General features: G+C 39.0%; 1 protein-coding gene across 11 annotated transcripts in view; it reads left to right on the top strand.

The window, feature by feature from the left end:
- FHOD3 (formin homology 2 domain containing 3) overlaps positions 1-23,109 on the top strand; it is a 590,681-nt gene that overhangs the window by 453,034 nt on the left and 114,538 nt on the right. For 7 of the 11 annotated variants that reach the window (XM_075921655.1, XM_075921652.1, XM_025187260.2 and 4 more), the window contains 2 exons: positions 1,657-2,043; positions 4,914-5,039. The exons of 1 other annotated variant lie outside the window; for it this stretch is intronic. In XM_075921655.1, the coding sequence (XP_075777770.1) occupies positions 1,657-2,043; positions 4,914-5,039 (513 nt within the window). The remainder of the gene's footprint in view (positions 1-1,656; positions 2,044-4,913; positions 5,040-23,109) is intronic. 3 more of the 11 variants (XM_006128123.4, XM_006128121.4, XM_006128120.4) reach the window with 1 other exon arrangement.

Here is a 23,109-nt window from a genome sequence, read left to right as displayed (position 1 = left end):
CAAATCCTTTCTGAAAAACTCCCTTTGATTTTATGATTATCCATTCAAAAATACAGTAATCAATGTTATCTGCAGGGTGAAATCCACTCCTTTCTCAAATCCTGAATACTCAGGTGCCACACAGTTGGAGTTCAGAGTGGTAGGAGTGGTGAAATCCACCCACCAATCTGGTGACCCAGCTCAAGGCTGCAATACTGGCCCCCATAGTTGCTTTTCCAGACTATGGGCTCTGGTTATCAAGACTAACAGACCTGCTCCAAGGCAGCTCCCATGGTTCTTTGCCCATCCTGCCTCTGGTTCTACTTTATAACAATAACAGTAAGCTAGGCAGGACCAAAGCAAAGACCCCTTTCTACTGCCCTCAGTGCACAGGAATCTCTGCACAACTAATCTGCTTGTAATACCCTCATGCAGTCCCTATGTAGTGATTACATTGGATGGAAGCCTTGTACTGGCATTCAGATAGTGAGAACGGTCATGAAAGTACCTATAGAGGTGCATAAACACACTGATGGCAAATGGCTTTTAAAACCACTGTAGGGTTTTGTTTTGGTAGAAGAAACCTGGCTTGGGTCATTTGGGGCTTCATCTTTGGTAAATTAGTTTTATATAACACTACCTGGCTCTCTCATAGCACTTTGTGTCAGTAGATCTCCATGTACTTCTATAATAAAATGTTAGAGGGCTAGCAGTGTTAGTCTAAATCCATGAAAATAACTAGGATTCTGTGGCACCTTAAAAGTGAACAAGATTTATTTGGGCATACGCTTTCATGGGCAAAAACCTACTTTATCAGATCTGACTAAATGGGGTTTTGCCCATGAAAGCGTATGCCCGAATAAATCTGTTAGCTTTTAATGTGCCACAAGACTCCTCGTTTTTATAAAAATGTTGTATCAGAATACAGGATGGTCATTAGACTTTGGCACACATCGTAAATTATCTGTTGGGCCAGATCATCCAGTATAGTAAGGCTGCTTTGGGATTTATTTGGCCACTTGAGGATAGTACAAGTTGAACCTTTCTAATCCAAAACTCTGATCTGGAAATATCTGTTGTGCAGAATGATTTTAGTTAGTAGGATGTCCACTTTTCATGTGTGTGGCCAAGTTTCCCATGGTCCTGTTAAGTTTGTTTACAGCCTCCAGTCCTAGCTCTGTGTTCTGTGTTGTTATTTAGCTCTAATTTACCCCTAGATATCTTCTAAGAGCCAGTAAGCAGTGGAAGTGCTAGTAATGCTGCTAGACAATATTGACCTCCCCTGGTCTGGAAAATTGTCTGGTTCAGAACCGATCAGGTCCCAAGAGCTGGACTAACAAGGTTCAACCTGTATAGAGACCTGTAGTGGAAAAAAACTCATAAAAACTAGATTAAATGGTTCTGAATTTTCATGGGTTAATACCCTTTCTTTCCTCTAAATCAAATCTGAATATTCTGCATTATTTTCCAGTCCTAAGAAGAATCCCCCTGGTATACAAAGCTTTGAGTTTTTGCTAGCTTTTTAACAGTGATGGCAATTGGCTACATTTAGGAAGTTTTTGTTTTTATTTTACTCTTCTGGATTTCCCCCCCTAACTATATGATCTTTGATCCCCTCTCTCCTTATCTTGCTTTGCCTTTTCTCTTGTTTCCTCCTCACCACACCTTCCCTTGCAGTGAAGTCTCAGATGTGTACCAGGTTGCAAATGAAAAGCTGCGGAATGAGAATCAGACTTCTGATTCTTCAACCGTCTCAAGTACAGGTTCTCAAGCCGAGAGGCCTCTCCACTGCTCTAAATCCAAGAATCCATCCAGCAGCTCATCTTCAGTGCCTGATTCATGTGTCTCACACCATTATTCTGTTCATTCATCATCATCCTCTCCTGCATCAGTCTCACTTAACTCCTCCCAAAATTCATCAGCATCTATTACGCCAAAGGCATCTCCAACTATAGAGAAATTGCCTTATGTACCACATAGCCCTTTTCACCTTTTCTCCTATGACTTTGAAGAGTCTCCAACAACTGTTACAGAAAAGGAAGCAGAAGTTATGAGGGAAAACAGGTAGATTTTACACCGCTGGCATTAATATTTAGATGAATTAATAGCACCTTTCTAAAGTTGTATTGTACTGTTTACATGCTTTTCATGTTGCATTGTTTCTAGAACATACTGCATTAGTTTTAGTCTTGTAATACTATATTTTAACTTGACTGATTCTCCCTCCTTGGTCTTTCATGCTGTTATTTCATCCTGTGTCTCTTCAAGATACATAGTGAATAGATGGTATTCTTTAAGTGACATTAGAAAATCATGGTAAAAACATCTTTGGAGGAAAACGCTTATGGGCATCAGTTTTGCTTCATTTATAGATATAATTTGTAGCAGTAATTTCCAGGAAATCATTGGAGTTATACTGATGTAAAATGTGTGTGAGATAAAAATCAGGCCCTAGAAATTTTAGGGTGAAATCCTGATTCCACTGACGTCAATGACAAAACTCTCATTGATTAAAATGGGCAGAGGATTTCACCCCCACTGTTATAGCATTGCACTGCTTTGGTATAGACACAGCTGTAGCTTTTGTTTCTGCAGTTTCATATTGTATGTCACAAAAGATACATACTGTATTAGGTTTAATCCTGAAAAGCCATTAGATACGTGAAATTAAGGAAACAGCCACACTTTAATTTAAATTTCTAGCTACACACTGGAATGAGATTTAATAAGCCACTTACAGTATTATAGGCTTATAAAAGAATTGATCATTTGCAACACTTTGAGGTTTAACAGTTGATTAGTGGTTTTACTGCCCTTACTGAGCTTAGTAGTAAATCCTCAATGCACATGTTTTCAATAAGCAATTGGTAAATATTTTGCATGTAGTAAAAGTCTTACTAAATAAAATATTTAGGTTTATTTGGATTGCTATTTTGTTATGCAAAATAATTATGTTTGACAAGTTACTGCCCATTCTTATCCCTTATTTAGCTCTCTCTGTTGTATGATACATACTAAAAGTTATGCAGATGTTTATCTTTGTAGTGGGATAAGGGGTTGATGATCTTCAATTTCATACTCAGGCTGAGCTCATTGCCTTCTGACAGACTGCAGAACCTTTGATGCTAAGGACTCTCTTCATTAGTTTACTCTGTAGCCCCCAAAGCACTCTAAAAAGAACTGAGTTTTACTTTTCCACAACTCAGCACTTGGAACTTAGAGAGCACTTCCCTTTCTCAAAGGATTTTTCCCTTCCCTTTCACAGGGATCATATAACCCTCACAGTACCCCATGAGAGAGCTGTAAGTAGTATTATCTCGATTTCTTAGTTGGAAAAATCAAGGTAGAAAAGTTGTTACTGGCTCATGACCCCCAATTTAATCTCTATCAGACTGAAGATCAGTGACAATGTTAGGCCTATGTGACCAAAGAGGCTCTGCGCTATACAGGCACATAATCTCAGAGTACTATTTCCATTTCCTAGTCTATTCTCTTGCCAGAGCTGTTACAGAGGTTATATTCCCAAACTTGTCCTTTCATTTCCCTTACAAATAGGGGTTTGATAGTGCTTTAAGACATTCACAGTATTTGTGGAGATGAGGATATGGAGAGGAAACATGATACATTCTGTTCAAAACAAGGCCTCTCCCATAAAAGATTCCTAACTTAAATGTATTCTAAGGATATAAATCCTGCCATGTCAATCAGTACTTCACATGGCAGCCCAAATGAAATGTGGACATTTGTATAAATCAGTTTTCCATAAGCAAATGATTGGGGTTAATCTGAGCTGAAACAGGCACGTAAGTTTCCAAGTAACACACGTGAAAAAAAATGAAATTGTGCAGTACTAGCATTTTGAGAGGGGAGAGGTGTGAATTATATTTAATATTGCGAGTGGTTAAAAAGAAAATGACAATGTGCTTTTCTTTCATGGAATTTTGACATTTGGGTGGGTTGGCTTCTTGGAATAATTTAACTACCATATGGCGTAGGCTCCCAGTGGAAAAGGTACATCTCTTCCAAAAAGTGGAAAGAAAGGTTTAAACTTTTCCAAAGCCAGCCTCCCTTGTGTACCCATGACATGTCAGCTACATATGCTCCTGGGGCAGTTAAAAGACACATGAAAGTTGTGGACCTGCCTTTCCTGCTCAGTAGAAAAGCCAGGATGAAAACATTGATACTAGGGGTTCTGGGGAGGTGACCGTTCCTGGAAACAATTTCTCTTTGATTAACAAGCTAACATTAAATTCAAGAATTTTTTTAATGGAGTGAATGGATGGTAGAAATTCCTAAAAGACATGTCTTATTTAACTGGGACTATCATTTTTTACAGACATCATAAGAAATGACACTTAAGTGATGACTTATGTTGGGGAAAAAGGGGTGGAGAAAGAAAATACTTCATGTTTTAATTGAAAAGAATTTGAATGCTTTTCATTTATAGCATAAACATTAGCCAATTATTTGATTCCATGTCCTGACAATATCTGGGGAATATTGGGGTTTTCCTTTATTTCACTTGGAATGAATACTGCTGACACTGATCTTTTCAGTTTCTTTCCTGGTGGTAGATTATCAGCTCCCAAACCAGCTAATAAATTTCTAAGTAACTGAGCAGTCAATTAAGTATTCCAGTGAACAGCTGTCACTTTAAAGGAACATTGTAATCCTTCTTTGAATCTCCACACTAGCATTTTAAAAAATACAGTATTAAATCTGTTCTTGTTATGGGTTATATTAAAATGAGATGATTTGCTACTTTTTCTAAGTTGGGGATGTGGCTGGCAGTTCATGCAGTTCTGAGGTACAACGTTCTTTAGTCCCCAGCTATGAATAAAAAGGGTATGCTGTCACATGGTTTCTTGCTGACTGATTTTCTTTCTTTCTCTCTCCCTTTCTCCTCCTGTCTCCTGTTTTTCCGGTACCTTTAGAAACAGTAGCTATGGCAACAACTCTTATTCTTCTACAAGACCTTATTCTGGACTAAGTGCACCTACAACACCTATTTCTCGTTATGGGACAAGTCTGTCACCACCTCAGGAGACCAAATCTGAAAGGTTTGTAAGAAACATCTTGGAAATTAAATTTTCATTTTGTGATTATCTCTGTATAGAGAGGAAGGGGAAATTAGAGTTCATTGTGTCTGAATTTTAAATATTTATCCTAGTCGGATCTAGGTCTATCTCCATTCTATTGCTGCTGCTTCCAGCTAAAATTGTTACAAGAGAGTTTAAATACAGATTGGACCACTCTGGTCCAGCACCCTCAGAACCTGACCAGTCTCGAATGAGGGATTTTGTTGGAACAGGGGTGGTCACTTCTGGCACACTGGCTGCCAGCCCATTCCAGCCCTGCCCCAATTTCTGCCCTCCCAGCTGGTTCCCCCCTCTCGCTGGCCCCGCTGCCCTTTCAGCCCCTACCCACCCCCTCTGCTCACCGGGCTCCCACTGCTGCAACAGGCAGGCTTGCCTCCTGTGTGTGTACCAGGCTTCTGCTCCAGTGCCTGGCAGCAGCGCTGCCTCTGAGTATTGGGTTCCCACTCCAGAACCTGGCTCCTGCTGCTGCTCTGGGCAGCCCCGCAGTTCTGCTGGGAAGCCCCGCTGCCCTGCCAGTTTGCAGGGCTCCCGGGAGCTAGCCCTCCAGTGGGACTCTCTGGTCCTGGAGCATCCATGGTCCTGCTGGACCAGGGATGTTGCCAGACCAAAGAGTGCCTGTTAAGAGAGTTTCAACCTGTACTTGCAAGGCTGTTTAGATCAAATTTCATTTCTCCCAATTTTTAAAACATCTTACACAATTCTAGTTTCCTTTGCACTGATGCAAATCAAGACTAACTTCATCTAAATCTAAGATCTCCAAATTTCCCATTGGATAATTTTAGCCCTTCATTTTCTTGAAAATGTATCATTTATCTTCCTGCTTTTAAATCACAAGCAAAAATGTTTTCCAGAATAAGTCAGGGGGAGACATACTTAAATACCAACTAATTTGTAAAAAATTCAGTCTATGAGCTATCAAAATATCATGGTGAATTATGGTCCACCAAGGTATGCAGAAAAAATATAGAAAGAAAGAATGTTATGGATATGTGCAAGAAATGCCACTTGGCCAAAGGTTTAGACCACCAGAAATTATCTGACTGTTACTGCTTTAAAGCAGATGACAACTCCAAAGGATATCATGCTGGGTTAAATAGGGAGAGGTAGGAGATTTTAATTATGTTGCTGTCAAGACTGGTCAACCTTAAATAATTTCCAACAGAGCTTGATGGGCTCAGATTTACATGTTGCCAAATTGGCCTCTAATTCCTCAAAAGCTTTCTGTATGTAGTAGCTTGCAGAGGCCTAGTTTACCCCAAACCTCAAGTTTAAACTTGGCCGTTAACCAAAACAGAGGCTAGGTGCAGACTCTTGCTCCTTGGTGAAACTTTTTACTAGATGCTTGTACCTGTGCTTTAACATACCAAAGTATTTTCTCCAGGATCTTTTCTGTATATGCCACAGAATTTTCATTTCCAGGTCATCTTTTGAGTGTAAATATTTTCTCTTTAATTTTCCTTGATGCTCCCTTCGTTATATCTTTAATTGCTTATTTCACTGAATCGTTCCACCATCTGCTGTAAGTGGTCCCATGGTGTGTAAATATTTCCAAGCACAAGGTATTGATTTAATCCTGCTTTCAAGTGAATAATTACATTAAATTTACCCATGGTGAAAGGCACAATTTTTCATTTCGTTCATCTTCCCAGAGCAACTTGACTGAATTTATCATTCCCAGTCTGGGTCAAATCATTGTCATATAAAACCAGAAAAAAAGACTCCAAACAACCCTTGTCATTCTTTTACCTCTCAGAAACATAGATTCAAATCAGCCTATTGCAATTCTTTTTAGGTTTTTGATGAATAAGCTTTTGTAAGAAAAGTTGTTTATGTTCGTCAGTTGTTTGTTGAACAGGTTTCATAAGGAAAGGTGATATTTGTCTTGCGTATGTAGCAGATGTTGAGATTTGGGCCGTGAAAAACTTCTGTTTCCATACCTGAAACCAGGTCTAATTTGGAATTAGGGCTCTATGTAACAGTCACCCTCTGAGGCCTTGTCTTGTCTAGGAAAAGTGGTCCCTATGTGCTTGTGCTTAAATTACACATGCTAGCTCAGCCTGGCCCTAAACTAGACTGTTTTCCCAGTACAGAAACAGAGTAATGCCTTTAGCTTGATTTTAGTAGGTTGAATTGTGCCTTAGGCACCAATGCAGACTACTTCAAGGAGTTAAAAGCAGCATTTTTGAGTGCAGCATAAAGCAGTAAATTGCTGCTAAATGGGTTGAATGCAAACATTTCGCAAAGGGAACATCCCTTTGTTTCTGTCCTGTAATTACGTGTGTATTTGTGTCCATATATATTATATGTAGGTCTTTAAAATCAGGCTACTCTAGAGTCAGCAATATACCCATTTATACCATTGGAAAAAAGGAAATTACTCTATTTGCCAATGGGACAGAGCTCACTCTACTCCCGGAAGGTCCAGAGGCCTTTATTAATTTTAACACATCCATGCATAAATGTTGTAACTTAAACTATATCTCTAGAGCTTCTAGAAATAGAATCAAGCCTGGTCCCTTTTGGAAATTGAGTTATTTCCTGGAATATTACCTGTGATGAGTATAACTTGGGCTGGGAGGAAAAAAAACTCTGTCAGAATATAAATAATAATAATAATAATAATGTGGCCCTTTGAAGAGCCTCATGAGTTTGAAATGTTAGAAGTAGACCTGGGACAGCATGCAAGTGGTTCAGAGTATGTGATGAATTCATTTTATTTCCTGGCTCTGCAATTCATCACATGGATGTCTCTTCTACATATGGCATGTGTATATTATAATTTCAGCCATAAAAGCAACAGTCAGCCCTTCATTTTCTTCTTCAATATGAGCCATGATTACATAGGTCAAACTTCAGCCCCTTTGAAGAAAGTTATGCAACAAAAATCTCTCTTCTTTCTAGGCACAAAATATTGTTACCCTTTACGAAACATTTATTTTTGGGGGGATCTGACTATGGAAGGGCTGCACAAATCTACAAATGTGACAGCCAACAGCTAACCAAATATCTGAGTCCAAACCTAAGTCTTTGTTTCTTGTATTGTATTTGAGCATTAGTTGCCTGGCATTTGGTGTTTTAAAATAATATGGAAAAAATATTTGTAATATACATTAATATTTAGTGATAAATGCGGATTAATTATTCAATTAAATATTAAACATAAAAAGAATGCCTACTGATGTCTATTGCTAATAATAATTAATAATAATAAACCCTATGAATTGTTATGAACATGAATATTGATTGTTCATATGACTAAAAATACAAGTATGAGCCTGAGTAGGATATAACATTGCCATGTATTTGGAAGCTGAACAAAACTAAAACAAGAGTAATTAAATTATGTTGAGTGCAGAGGACCATAAAGCAATCACTGTGCCAAAATCAAGCAAAAGGGAGAGAGAGCGTGAATCTGAAAAGCAGGACTGGATAATATAGCAAATTGTCGAAGAATGACTGATCTGCACAGAATAACTAACTCGTGTTTATAGGGACTTGTCCAACAAGGTCCTGAGCACTCTGGCCTTCATCCAGCAAAGCACTCAAGCTTAGTTTTACATATGTATTTAAGTGTTTTGCTGGTTTTCAGCCAGAATGCTCAGGACCTTGCAGAATGAAGCCATAAAAGTCTTGCATGAGTGTTACAGATCATTGTGGTTATCCTGCATTTCTGGATTTTGTATGTGTACTTCAGGTGCAGGTGAGAGATATGAAAAATGCATGTATCCAACAGCTTCCTTTTGCCTGTTAGATGCACCAACATAGGCACTTGAAAGATTTTGAGTTCCCAGATTATTGTAACGTAGCATACACACATTTTCAGGATTTTGGGATTCAATTCATATCAAGCATATGACTTCTGAGTGCTCTGCCATTTCAGGCGTATACACCATCTTACTCCAACTAAAGGTGACAGGCGGGGCAGAATCAGATTTTTCTTATGGAATTGTGAAATTCATGATTGGCAAAGATGTGCAAGGATGGCTCTAAGGATGGAATTTTATGTATTGGGCAGCAGGCGATAATGTATGTTTCACTAATCACAAACCAGTTAGTTCAAGGTACCATGGAACTTTTCAGTGACTTCTTCTGAGGTAGCTACTTGTAATCTGTGTTGGATTATGTAGATACTGTTTCCTATATCCTGGTGGTAAAAAACTGAAAAATTAAAAAAACTTGATAAGCGGCAGATGCAGGTAACAGTTAATTCCAAGGTGAGTTTTCTGCTTGCAATTTACAGTCTCCTCTATATCCTTATTTTTATATTATGTAAATCTGAATTGCATTTCATATTTGATTTTTGGTATGGTTTATCTGACATTACAAAACAAGAAAGAAGTAGAGAAGCGTTTATCTCAGTGCTATCTAGCCTGATTCAATCTGAGTTTGATGCAGTTGATGGACCTTTCAGAACTTTGGCTATGTTTTGCTTCTGAAAACAAGAGTGACAACATAAGTTTGAAAGAAAAGTTTTTAATACCATTCTTTGCCTATGATCAGTACTGAATAAAAACATTTGTATAATAATAACAGTTTGTGTTTAGGGTTTTTGTTTTGTTTTTGGTGTCTGTGATTGTACAGTGGAAAGAGAAACTATTTGAAGTTGTCAGTTTGTGAATTCAGCTGCTTATCTTGCCAGCTCCTGCCTGAAAGGCCTCCAGCTCATTTCTTTATACCTCCTGTGGATAGCCATGTTTGCGAAGTGCATATTACATCTATGGGGGATCCTGGTTTAGGAAGTCTAACTGCAGTGCACTCCATGTTCATCATGTGTTCAGAAGGAAAGGGATATTGGTTCTTTTTCAGTTTGTGAGTATAATTCCCTAGGTAGAGGAAGGTGAGACATTCTAACCTTCCCATTTTAGACTAGAGTACACACTGCCAGTATAAATATGTTGTTTCCACCCTTCATTTCTTCCTCTACCAGCAAACCACCTCCCACTCCTCCACAACCAGAAAGCTGCATCAATTCATAAGCTATCAGTTTGGCCAAAGCAAAAAGTAACAGCCAGAGAGTAACAATATATAGTGCTCTCCCTATACCTCTAACTCCACTTTTTGATTGTGAAGGGAAGGGCTACGTCTAGACTGGCATGATTTTGTGGAAATACTTTTAACGGAAACGTTTTTCCGTTAAATGTATTTCCGCAAAAGAGCGTCTAGATTGGCAAGGATGCTTTTGCGCAAAAAGTGCTTTTGCGCAAAAGCATCCGTGCCAATCTAGATGCGCTTTTGTGCAAGAAAGCTCCGATGGCCATTTTAGCCATCAGGCTTTCTTGTACAAAAAATTAAGGTGCCTGTCTACACTGGCCCTCTTGCGCAAGTATTCTTGCGCAAGAGGGCTTATCCCTGAGCAGGAGCGTGAAAGTATTTGCGCAAGAAGCACTGATGTTGTACATTACAAAGTCAGTGCTCTTGCGGAAATTCAAGCGGCCAGTGTAGACAGCTGGCAAGTTTTTGCGCAAAAGCTTTTGCTTTTGCACAAAATCTTGCCAGTCTAGACGCACCCAAGATGTTTGTTTTAAAGCTTCCCTGTATTTCTTTTTTTCCTTTAGTTGAGCTCAGGCCTTAAAGAATTATCGAAAGATGGGCTTCTTAATCTAACAGGGCCCTCCTGAGTATGTCTGCAGAGCAATTAAACATCACTGGCTGGCCAGGGTCAGATGACTCAGGTTCAGAGGGCTCAATGCAGACCTTAGGACTCGGGCTGAGGCCCAGCCACTGGGGCCTTCCCACCTGGTGCAATCCCAGAGTTCAGGCTCCAGTCCAATCCTGAACATCTGTACCACAATTTTACAACTCTGTAGCTCAAGCCTAAATCAGCTAGCCAGGTCAGCTGCAGGTGTTTACCTGTGATCTCACCACTGGCGACTGAAGATGGAGAGCGATATGTTTATAATAGAGGAAAGCCATGTCCTTGCTCTAAAAATCAAGCAGATAAGGTGTGGTTGCTCTCACAGCGAAATGGTGTAAAAGTTAGAGCCAGGTTAGAGCACTGAGGGACATAGCAGTACAATAGTTCCGATTGAGTATGACATGCTCTAGCCATATCAAAATTGGATCCTGTGGGTTTGTAGCAAAGCACTATCCCAAACCTCTCTTACCTTTCTTCCCCAATGTTAAACAGATTCTCTTTTATCCATTTCATCATTTCTAATTTCTGTACAGTCTACCTCTTTGTTAAAATACTATTCCACTTCACCACCTGTTCCTTTATTTCTGGTTTTCCTGAACAACAAATAATCTTCAATACCTGTGCTTCAGCCATAACTACTACTATTTCATGATGTTCCTGTTATCCCTCTGTCATCTGGTTTCACTTGCTGCCCCAGTAATTCTAGTTCTTCCATTTTGTTACCCAGAGTCCTTGCATTAGTATGCAGACGTCTTTGTTGTTTCTGCTTCGTTTCACCCAGATTGCTTACCTGTAATATAAAGTCATTTTACTTCCACTAAGTGCCATTATTATTGGCACTATCTTTCTTCTTGATGTCCAGTCTCCTACCCTTTGTTTTTCCTTTCTCCAATGCTATATTCTCCCTTAATTTACCTCCCCACTCAGTGTTAGACTCAAGCATGGAGATTACAGAATCCTAGAGTTATTCAGCCAGAAGGGATCTTGAGAGTTCATTTAATCCAGTCCCCTGCAATCATGGCGGGATGAAGTATTATCTAGAGCAACCCTGAAAGCTGTTTGTCTAACCTCCTCTTAAAAATCTACAGTGATGGAGATTCCTCAGCCTCTCTAATTCATGTATTCCAGTGCTTAACCACCATGACAGGAAGTTTTTCTAGTGTCCAGTCTAACCTGTTCTTACTGCTATTTTAGCACATTGCTTTTTGTCCTATCCTGAGAGGTTAAGGAGAACACATTTTCTCCCTCCTCCTTTTATCTCCTTGAAAATTGTCATTATGTCTCCTCTCACTCTTCTATTCTCCAGACTATCCAGCCTCATTTTTCATTCTTCCCTCATAGATCATGTTTTAATCTTTTTGTTTCTTCTGAATTACTTCTTATATCTTGCTTACAGCACTGCTGCTGATATATCTCTGAATGATGGGGTTTGTTTGTTTTTTTTCTTTTGCATTTTTTTTGCAACAGTCTCACATTGCTGACATATTTAGCTTGTGATCCACTATCCTTTTCAGATCCCTTCCTGCAATATTCCTTCTGAGGCTGTCACTTTCTATTTTATATGTGTACAACTGATTGATTCTTCCTAGGTGCAGTACTTTGTGTTTGTTCTTATTGAATTTCATTCTGTTTACTTCAGACCATTTCTCCAGGTTGTCCAGATAATTTTGAATTTTAATCGTATCCTTCAAAGCACTTTCAATGCCTTCCAGCTTTGTATCATGCTCAAACTTTATCACAGTACTCTCTAGACCACTGTGTAAATCACTGATGAAGATATTGAACAGAACTGGACCTAGATCTGATCTCTGTGAGACCCCACTATTTATGCTCTTTTAGCTTGACTGTGAACCACTGATTACTTCTTTCTGGGAAGTTTTCCAGCCAGTTGTGCACCCACCTAGATTGTATTTTGTTAGTTTTTTATAAGAAGTCCATGCAAAATGGTATGAAAAGCCTTATTAAAGTCAAGTTACACTACATCTACCACATCCTCTTTCCACAAGGCTTGTTATCCGGGTAAAGAAAACTACTAGATGGGTTTGACATGATGTGTTCTTGTCAAATCCATAAAATATTATTTTTTTCTTTTTCGGGCATTTGCAAATGGATTGCCCCATAATCTTTCCAGGTATTGAAATTAAGATGATTGGTCTGTAATTCCCTGGATTGTCCATTCTTCCCTTTTTTATAGATTGGTACTACATTTGTTCTTTTTTATTTTCCAGTCCTCTGAAATCTCTCTCATCTTTCATGACTTTCCATGACCTGAGAATCTCTCAAACTTTGCCTGCAAATTCTTAATTTAAAGCTCTTTTAATCTGTTAGTCAGTGACCATCCTAGAAATCTGTTTCCCTCCCTAGTCAGGTGGTGTTCATTCTGTAATAACAATACTCTGCCTGTGAATGCTTCCCAGTCATTGGACATTCCAGAGTCATGCTTTTAGCTTCACTGCCAAAGACATCTGTTGAGCATCATAATCTTGTCTCACCTTTGCTTTCCTCCTCTTGGAAATGGTAGAATCTCACCAAAGATCACCTGATCCTCCCTTTCTTTAAGCATTTCCCTTTGCTGGGTATAGTCTCCATTGAGGCATTCCAGAAAGGATCTAGAAGTATCATCTGGTGGACAATCAGTGGATTCTTCCTAGGTCCCATTCAAATGATCTTCAGCCTGAGTTCCACCTCCTGTATTTTATCTTCCACTAGTTTGTAGCTTGGATGCCTTTATAGCCCCCTTAATATGGGAAGCCCTGTACCTGATCAGGGCTCCACTGTGATCAAAGGCTCTGATTCTCTCACAGCACATTACCCACTAACAGCTGCCACAAAATTTTAAAAAAGGAAACCAGCAAACACACACGCACCCTCTCAAGAATTCACTCATGGCACTTAAGGAACAGGTGCTTTGCCTCCCTTCTCTTCCAATGCAACTCCGCTCAGACTCACCTGTTTTCAGATCTGTTTGCTGACTTCTGTACTGATTTAATGTATTGTATTGGCATACAATAGCCTTCAATTACCTTCCCCTGCCCATAAAAAAACATACAGGCTAAGGCTCATTTAATCTAAAACTAGGCAATTATTATTTACAACACAGAGAAGTTTTTTCACTCTATTCCACAGGGAAGCTATCTTCCCTGTGGGATGGCAATCTAGGCAGCCAAACTCTGAGCCTTCTTTTTCCAACCCAGTGTGTCACCGGAGGAGGAACCTGTAGTCAGCTTCAGTGGCTGAGCTCCCCAGCTTTACCATTTTTGGCTTCTGTGCAGTTCTCCAGGCAGCCTAGGTTCCTTCTGCTCCTTGGCTGCAAATTGGGCTCTGTCTGATCCTTCTGAAGTTTTGCCAAGTTGTCTTCAGTCTTGATTATCATAAATAATTTAGTGTCACCTGCTGATTTTGCCTCACTTCATGACTCACTCCACTTTGCAAATAAATTGAACAAAAACTGTCCTAGGGCCGAACCTTGTGCAGCCTGCTGTCAACATTTGCCATCATGAAAATAAACTTATATTTTCCCATGTTTTCCATCATGTGTCATAATCATTTTCTGATCCGAGCTGTTCTTTGTGGGTGTGTCTAGACTACATGCCTCCTTCGACGGAGGCATGTAGATTAGCCAGATCGGAAGAGGGAAATGAAGCCGCGATTAAAATAATCGCGGCTTCATTTAAATTTAAATGGCTGCCCCGATCTGCCGATCAGCTGTTTGTCGGCAGATCGGGGCAGTCTGGACGCGATACGCCGACAAAGAAGCCTTTCTTCATCGACACAGGTAAGCCTCGTGAAACCAGGTTTACCTGTGTCGATGAAGAAAGGCTTCTTTGTCGGCGCATCGCGTCCAGACTGCCCCGATCTGCCGACAAACAGCTGATCGGCAGATCGGGGCAGCCATTTAAATTTAAATGAAGCCGCGATTATTTTAATCGCGGCTTCATTTCCCTCTTCCGATCTGGCTAATCTACATGCCTCCGTCGAAGGAGGCATGTAGTCTAGACACACCCTGTATGTCACACCCTAATCAGCTTTGTTAGCAGCTCCTTGGGAGGAACTTTCTCAAAAACATTGTGAATTCTAAATAAATTGCAGCAGACAATTCTCCTTTATTCACTGTTTTATTGACTCACTGAAAAACAAGCTCCAATAGATTTGTGAGGCGCATTATCCTTTCTAGAAGCTCTTCTGTTAGACCCTTTCAGATTTCCTACATGTTTCATAGTTCCATTTTTAATGACCATTTCAGGCAGTTCACCAGATACAAAAAATAAGGTATCATAATCTGCAATATACAGGAGGCCCCCGCTTTGCAATAGCCCGATTTACGACCCCCTGCACTTATGACCTTTTCCGTAAGTGCAGAAGGGGCCAAAATCCCCCAACTTACGTCCTCGGCCCCGCATTTACGAGGGCCTATGACGCCTGTTGTAAATGTGGACTCGAGTTACGATGCCCCCAACTTGCAACGCTATCTCTGGAACCGATCACGTTGCAAGTCGGAAAAAAATATATATATATATATATAATATGTGCCAGTGCTTTTTTGTAATGGTACGCACCAGTACAGCGTACCATCACCTCTTTTTGAGCACTCACCACTTTCCTCCATCACAGCCCCCATCTGGCCCTGGGAGTGAGCAGTTGTGCTGTGCTGGACGGAGGCCCGCTCGGGACATGCATCAATTAAAGGGATCACACCTTTTTTTTTCCTCAACAAATTTTCCCTGTCAAGTTTTTGGGGTTTTTTTGTTTTTGTTTTTCTTGAAAAAACCCTAGTACCAACACTTTTTTTAAAACAAAAAAAGCACTGATATGTACTGTATTTGCTACTTTCCAATTCTCTGGTGCAGTAATTTGTTTTAATGAGATTTCATTTTTGTCTTAGGAACTAAGCTGCCTAAGTTCTTAAGTTCTATTAGAACATTTATGTTTTTTCCCTCTGACCTAGGACACAGAATATTTTCACTGGGCTCTCTCAAAATAAAGTGTTGAATGTTTATTATTCAGTCAAATATCCTGATTGGCTACTTAGACCTTTTTGATCCATATCGTGTTTAAATACAGTTAATTTTAAATACATCATCAGAGTTATTTCAGCCACTGACGAGGGAGAAACAATAACAGGAAACTTGGAAATAGCAGGGGTGCTTAATGACTCTTTTGTTTCAGTTTTCGTCAAGAAAATGGATGGTGACGGGATGCCTAACATAGTGAATGCTAGTGGAAATGGGGTAGATTTAGAAGTTAAAATAAAAGAACAAGTTACAAATTACTTAGAAATGTTAGATGTCTGCAAGTCACCAGGACCTGATGAAATGCATGCTAGAATACTCAAGGAGCTGATACTGGAGGTAGCCTTTAGCTATTATCTTTGAAAAATCATGGAAGTCGGGAGAGATTCCAGAAGACTAGAAAAGGGTTAATATAGTGCCAGGGAAGATAATGGAGCAAGTAATTAAGGAATCCATCTGCAAACATCTGGAAGATAATAAGGTGATAAGTTACAGCCAGCATGGGTTTGTAAAGAACAAATCATGTCAAACCAATCTGATAGCTTTCTTTGATAGGATATCAAGCCTTGTGGGTCATACTGGAGCACAAATCAACATTTCTCCAAAATAGCATAGTCTGTGTCTACATCATTTTATATATATATATATATATATATATATATATATATATATATATATGGAAATATACCTATCTCATAGAGCTGGAAGGGACCTTGAGAGGTCATCGAGTCCAGTCCCCTGCCCTTATGGCAGGACCAAATACCATCCCTGACAGATTTGTCCCAGATCTCTAAGTGGCTCCCTCAAGGATTGAGCTCACAACTCTGGATTTAGTAGGCCAATGGGCAAACCACTGAGCTGTCCTACCCCATATAATGTCACCTGTAACCCTCATTGTACGAGGAGTAAAGGAAGTCGGAAGAAGAGTGCTCTATCTCGAAATAACTGCTGTGTAGACAGTGCCAAAAGTCGAAATAAGCTATTTTGATTAGCTTATTAGCGTAGCTCAAGTTTCAAAGCTTATTTCAAGTTTAGCCTCGCTATATAGACATGCCCTCACAGTATAGGCAAAGGTATGTGTTGAAGACTGACAAAAGACATCTTCCTGTGTCTTGATGCTATGATGGTGAGCTGTGCATACATTAAGAGAAGATTAGCAATTTACACTTCAGACACGCACCTAACATTTACTAATTTTGGTCCCAATCTGCAAAGATTTGCATATTTGCTTATATTTAAGTCATGAGTAGTCGCACTGAATTAAAGTTAAGTGCTTCTATACAATTGTAGAATTGTGGTCCGCACTTTAACAATATCAGTATAATTAAAGTGATGCAGACTGCCTAACATAAAAGCAGTTATACTACTTTTACTTCTTCCTTATTTATGGGGAGGAAATATACTGTATCAATGTATTGCACACTGGTATAACTGCATCCAAAATAGGGGCTACACTAATGTGACTGTCAGTAAAAAAAATCACACCCTAGCCAAAAATAGATATATTGGTATAAAAATTGTGTGTAGACTAGGTCTTCATTCTAAATAGTGATCTGTGTGTAGAGGAAAGTGTGTGTGTGGATTGGGAACTATTGTCCTAGATACTCATTGACCCTGAACTACTGTACTTACCTTGTCACCATAGCTTTATTTTGCATAGCCATACAGGCCTGTTAAAAGTCTGACATTAATCAGTTCTTTTTCTTCTGGTGCTTCTCAAGTTTCTCTTTCAAAGGAAATATTAATCTTCAGCTTTATCTCTCTAATTTTGGTTTGTTTGCAAGAGAATTTTTGTAAAGATTTCCCAAGTTATGTTTAGTCTGTTCTCAAATTGTTATATCAACATACTTTTGAATCTGCCCTGTCACACAGATAATATCCATAATTGTGAAGAGCAATATGGCTCTTGGCAGTTCTAGCCACTATTCCCCCCGCCTTTTTTCTCTCTCTCTCTCTTTCTAGCTGGGCAGTGGGTTTATTATGTTAGAGCCAAGAGACATTTAAGTGTGTGTGAGGTCTATTACAAGCTTGCAGTTCTCCCTTCATAACATTTTCATGTTTGCAGAAGCATGGATACTGTGGAAAATGGATAAATAGGGCTCATTTACAAAGACTCTTAATAGTTCTGGTCATAGTTAATTTATGAAAAATCCTGAATGTCAACTTTCTGATTTTTTCAGCTGTCATCAAAAACCTTTGTATCTTGTGTTCTTTGCAAAGATTAAATAAAATAGCAGATATATTTGATAAAGTTAAAGATTTTCTGCTCTTCTGGTAATGAAGAAAAGAGAACCACTGAGGAATAAGATTTAGATAGCGTATCTACAGTGCTAATTCCCACTTTGCCAATCTAACAAATCTTGCAATAAAATTTATTGTCTCACCTCAATTCTCAACAAAGATTTACTAGCAAAGGTTTCATATTCCTAAGGGGTTGCCACGTTCACAACATATTGAATGATGTTTGCCAGTATATAGTGCAGTATTGTTATAAAATACTGCTTAAACTGAACTATACGTATAACAAATTAACAAAACAGGATGGTGCATTGAACTTGAATTATAGCAAATGCAGTGAGTCAATGTAGTTCTTCTTCATCCAAATTTTGGCTCACATATGGCATTTTTTTACATTTTCCAGATTCCTCATTTACACAGTCCTTTTTGTTGTCTCTCTCTCCTGTTTTCTTCCAGCAAAATAATGATAAAATAATGTTCTGTGAGCCCTCAGGTCCCAATATCATAGAGTATGTCTACACTACCACCCTAGTTCGAACTAGGGTGGTTAATGTAGGCAACCGAAGTTGCAATTGAAGCCCGGGATGTGAATTTCCCGGGCTTCATTTGCATCTTGCTGGGCGCCGCCATTTTTAAAGCCCCGCTAGTTCGGACTCCGTGCCCGCGGCTACACGCGGCACTGACTAGGTAGTTCGGATTAGGCTTCCTATTCCGAACTATCGGTACACCTCGTTTTTTAAGTTTATAATCTATTACGTTAGCCCATGCAAGTCTCCTTATGTCCCTCTGTCTCTAGTAAACATAGAAGACTGAAAATAAGTTGTCAGAATAAAGACACTCTTTGATTGTACATTTGGAATTGACCTTTAAATTTTGATATTACCGTTTGGTCATATATGAAACCAGTCGTTATAATGTTTGTCTATATAAGCTATGTGGATAATTGCAATAATACACCAAGATAATTTATTGTCTAGTCTCAGCCATTTTCTGTGGTCATGTCAGACCCCACTATGTGATTTCAGCAAGGGAGAAACTTTAACTTGAGGATCATTGCTAGTGTGATAGGCTAAGTCTACGCTACAAAGAAAAGTTGGAAGAAGATACACAAATTGCAAACTGCAATTTTTCGTATCTTTTTCTGCTTTTCTTTTGAAAGAGGCTTCTCCAAAATTTGGCTCATCAACATGGTGCCAAATTTTGGAAAAACCTTCTCTTTTGAGCCAACCCCTGTGAAACAAGGTTTACAGGAATGGCGAAAGAACACATCTGCTTTTCCAAAAATTTTTTCGAAAAAGCAGATGCGTTCCTTGAACATGGCATAGCTTTTCCGGGATACCTCTGGTATCGCAGAAAAGAGCCACAGTCTAGACGTAGCCATAGAAAAACAGCCATTTTAAGACAAATCTCTTTTTAAAATCATTATTATTTAAGATATTACTTAAAGTGCATTACAAACTCTGCCATTTTGGTCCATCAGCTTTGCCCTGCAGTCTGTGGTCTATATACCAACACAAAAGCTACACATTCTTTTAGCTTTGGCACCTACTCTTCATACAGTTCTTTGAGCCCTATGCATCATTCAAGATTGCTAAGAAGCATCATTGAAGTATGTTGCTTGGAGTTAGTGTGTCTCAGGATAAAATCATTAGGCCTGGGAACCATGACTCAAGTTTTGGACAGATAATTTAGTACAAGATTAGTAAAAGACATTAAAATGTATTAAAATGCTAGTCACAACTCATGTTAGGGTTGGAGGTTGATAGGACTTAATTCCAGACCAGAATATTTTGGAGCATAGGAAATTGCATGCTGAAACACACCAAATGTTCATAAAATCACTCACAGTGACTCTGTCACTGACAGTGGTCAATACCTGATACACTGCAGAGAAGGCATAATACACTCACAATGTTTCTGTAGAGAAATATTACATCATAGGATGGGGAAGAGGAGTATTTTTTTATCCTAGCTAGAGATCAGTTTATGCTCCAAAGCACGATGCCTGAGAGCTCTTGTAGTTTTGACCTATCTAACATAATTCCAAATAACCAAGTAATAGTTGTTCTTAATACAGTAAAACTCCAATAGTCCGGCATCCAGTAGTCCGGCACTCCTGATAGTCTGGCATCAAAATGGCAAGAGCCTACTGAGTGAGCTTCGGCAAAAAATGAGTCACAAGCTTACAGCTGCAGCAGCTGAACTGAGCAAAAAGGGTAAAAAAGGCTTAAAAAAACTAAAACATTACAGTATACTGTATACAGTATGTACAATAAAAAGGGTTAAGAACACTTTATATACAGTATATAATGTATACAGTATATATATAACCAGCTTATAGTACCTCCTGATAGTCCGGAATATCTGATAATCCGGCACCACGTAAGTCCCATAGGTTCTGGATTATCGGAAGTCTACTATAATTAGAGTTGTTGCTGTTAATGATGACTCAGCTGCAAACTCATTAGATCTCACAGAAGAAATTTAGGGATATGTCATGGTTTCAGTCTCCTGTGAAAAACCAAACATCTTATTTCCACGTAAATATGTCCTTGATCATGTGGATACTTATTAAATATTTGTATTACTTACTGTATTATGTGCTCAGAGGCCTCAATCAGAGAGCTCAGGCTCCAATTTATGTTGACATTGTACAAATGTAAAAAGATACATCCTGCCAAAAAGCTTACAGTCTCATGGTAGCAGTCTTGTCTTCTTCTTGATCTGCTTCTAGTGTTTCTTCAGGTTTCATTCACTCAGGCCATGTCTACATTGCAGATAAGATCAAAGTAGCTGCAGTCGATTTTCCAGGGTTCAAATTAGTGGGTCTAGTGAAGAAACGCTAAGGTGAACTGAGAGGATGGGCCCATAGATGCCTGTAGTCCTGCTTCCACGAGGAGTAAGGGAAGTCAAAGGGAGAGTGTGCTCCCTTCAACTTCCTGCACCATGGACAGTGCCAAAATTCCAGTTAAGATACACTGACTTCAGCTACGCAATTAACGTAGCTGAAGTTGCATATCTTAATTTGAACTTATTCCCTAGTGTAGACCAGGGGTTGTTAAGTGCCCTTGACTGTGTACTGAGTCTTCAGCCTTCCAGGTAGTTACCTAGGGTTTCAAGAGATTGGACAAAACAGAACTGAACTGAAGGAAAACAGTCAAAACTCAGTTTGCCATTTTTCCTGTTTCGTTTATGGATGTTTACACCTGGAGACCCTGGCTAGATTGCCCATTCTTAGAGTAGTCTCTGAGTGTTATTCAGTAGCCATAATTCACCAGAGCCTTTCATGCCCATTAGGTGCTAGAGTTGTGGCCTTTTGAATCTTTACTTCTTACTGAATGCTCTTTTTTAGGGTGAGCTGAAAGGTCTGTTTAAAATCTCTTTAAAATACATTCCCAGGAAAGATGTACAATGCAAGCTGGACTCTCACAGGTTTTTGGGGAAGGAGGGAGGAAGGAGTATGATGAGAGGATATTACTGGAGAATATTGGAACTTTCTATGATTTTGAGTATAATTCAGCAGTGTTGTTGAAGCTTCAGCAGAGTTCCAGAAGCAAGTCTTACATAGTATCAAGTTTTATATCCTCTTATGTAAAGTTTATCTGGGTGGACTATGACATATTGAAATTTAATTAAATGCAATTACTGAAATTATGCTTTCACTGACCCTGCTGCCAATGCAGCCAAAATGGATGTCTTCTACAGGATTCCTTTTTGCCTATACACAGACACACAAGAAAGATGTTTACAGGCATAGTTTGGTCTTTTGCTGCTATTGCCTTCACTGTGAAGCAGTAAACACTAGGGATTAAATGCCTGGATAGTATAGTGATGGGCATTCTTACAGCTAACATAAATAGAAAGTGGGTATATGAGTCCATAAAGGCAGTGAAAGTGTTTCATTCTTATACAGTTAAGTTTGTGATTCTGAAAGGATTAGGTTGGTTAATTTCTTTTCACAGAAAGGATTCATTTATTTATGATTTCTGGTCCCTTTGTTCCAAAGCTCCCATTACAATTATTTATTAACTTAATAAGGGCTTGCTACACGAAAGGGTGTACAACTTTAATTCTACTAGCGCAGTTAAAGCAGTACCACCCTCCTAGTGTGAATGCAGTAATATTGACATAAAGGTGTTTTTTTACCTTGATTGCTGTTTCCATAGAGGAAGGGGAATAAGCTATAGTGGCACATTTATACAACTGCATATACTTGAAGGCTTGTACCAATATATAACTACTTTCGTCAAGCAACACACCCTCACCAAAATAGTTATACTTGTACAAAAGCTGTGTGGCGATCTGGCCAAAAACTGCAGAACTCACATCTGCTTTCAATGGTGACTACTCATTAAATGTATCCACTAATTACAGGAGCAGTCTATCATGCAAGACTAGCATCTGATAACCCCTCCAGAAGTGGTTGCTTTGGTTTTTACTAGCTGCAGCTAGTGTTCATCCTTGATGAAAGGGACCATGTTGTTTGGCTAGAAACTTACTCAGCTATGCTTGGACTTCTGACTCTGTTTTAGCAGACATTAGAACAAGAGCTAAACTTTTGATATGTATTACTAATAGTGTGGTTTGGCTGTGTTCCACTCTGGTTGTACACTAACAATCAAGTCATAAACTTGATATAGCAAAACTAAACCTTGTGTGCCTTTAATAAGCCAGGGTGATAACCATTAGCACTTTCCCTATATGTTTTACTAATTTGTTCTTGTACTTACTAACATAAAAGGTCCAGATTACAATATATCTTAGCAAAGAATTCACATTGCTATTGCAACACTGGTAAGATGGCAGATTTCGTGAACATAAAGATAAGAATCAATAAGCAACGTAAGGGCCTCATCCTAAATTGCATTCAGATTCCAAAATGCAGTTCTATTATCTTCTTATAGGTTAGCTTCTCAGTAGAGTGTATACAGTATACCTTTGATGTTTATGATGCATAAGCTTTTATAAGCACTGTTGTATAACATGTTCAGAAATGCTAGCGAAGTCTTGCACCTCTTGTTTTTATTTCAAAATCCCATTATGGAGTTTGTCTTTTCAGTTAGAGGCAGATTGGTATACAGTTGGTTGAAGTCATACTGCAATTGAAATATGCTGAACAATTCTAAAGAAGATTTTGCATGCATCTCAG

Source organism: Pelodiscus sinensis, chromosome 2 (assembly GCF_049634645.1).
Source record: "Pelodiscus sinensis isolate JC-2024 chromosome 2, ASM4963464v1, whole genome shotgun sequence".
Taxonomy (NCBI): Eukaryota; Metazoa; Chordata; order Testudines; family Trionychidae; genus Pelodiscus; species Pelodiscus sinensis.
This window is presented reverse-complemented; position numbering and strand designations above follow the sequence as displayed.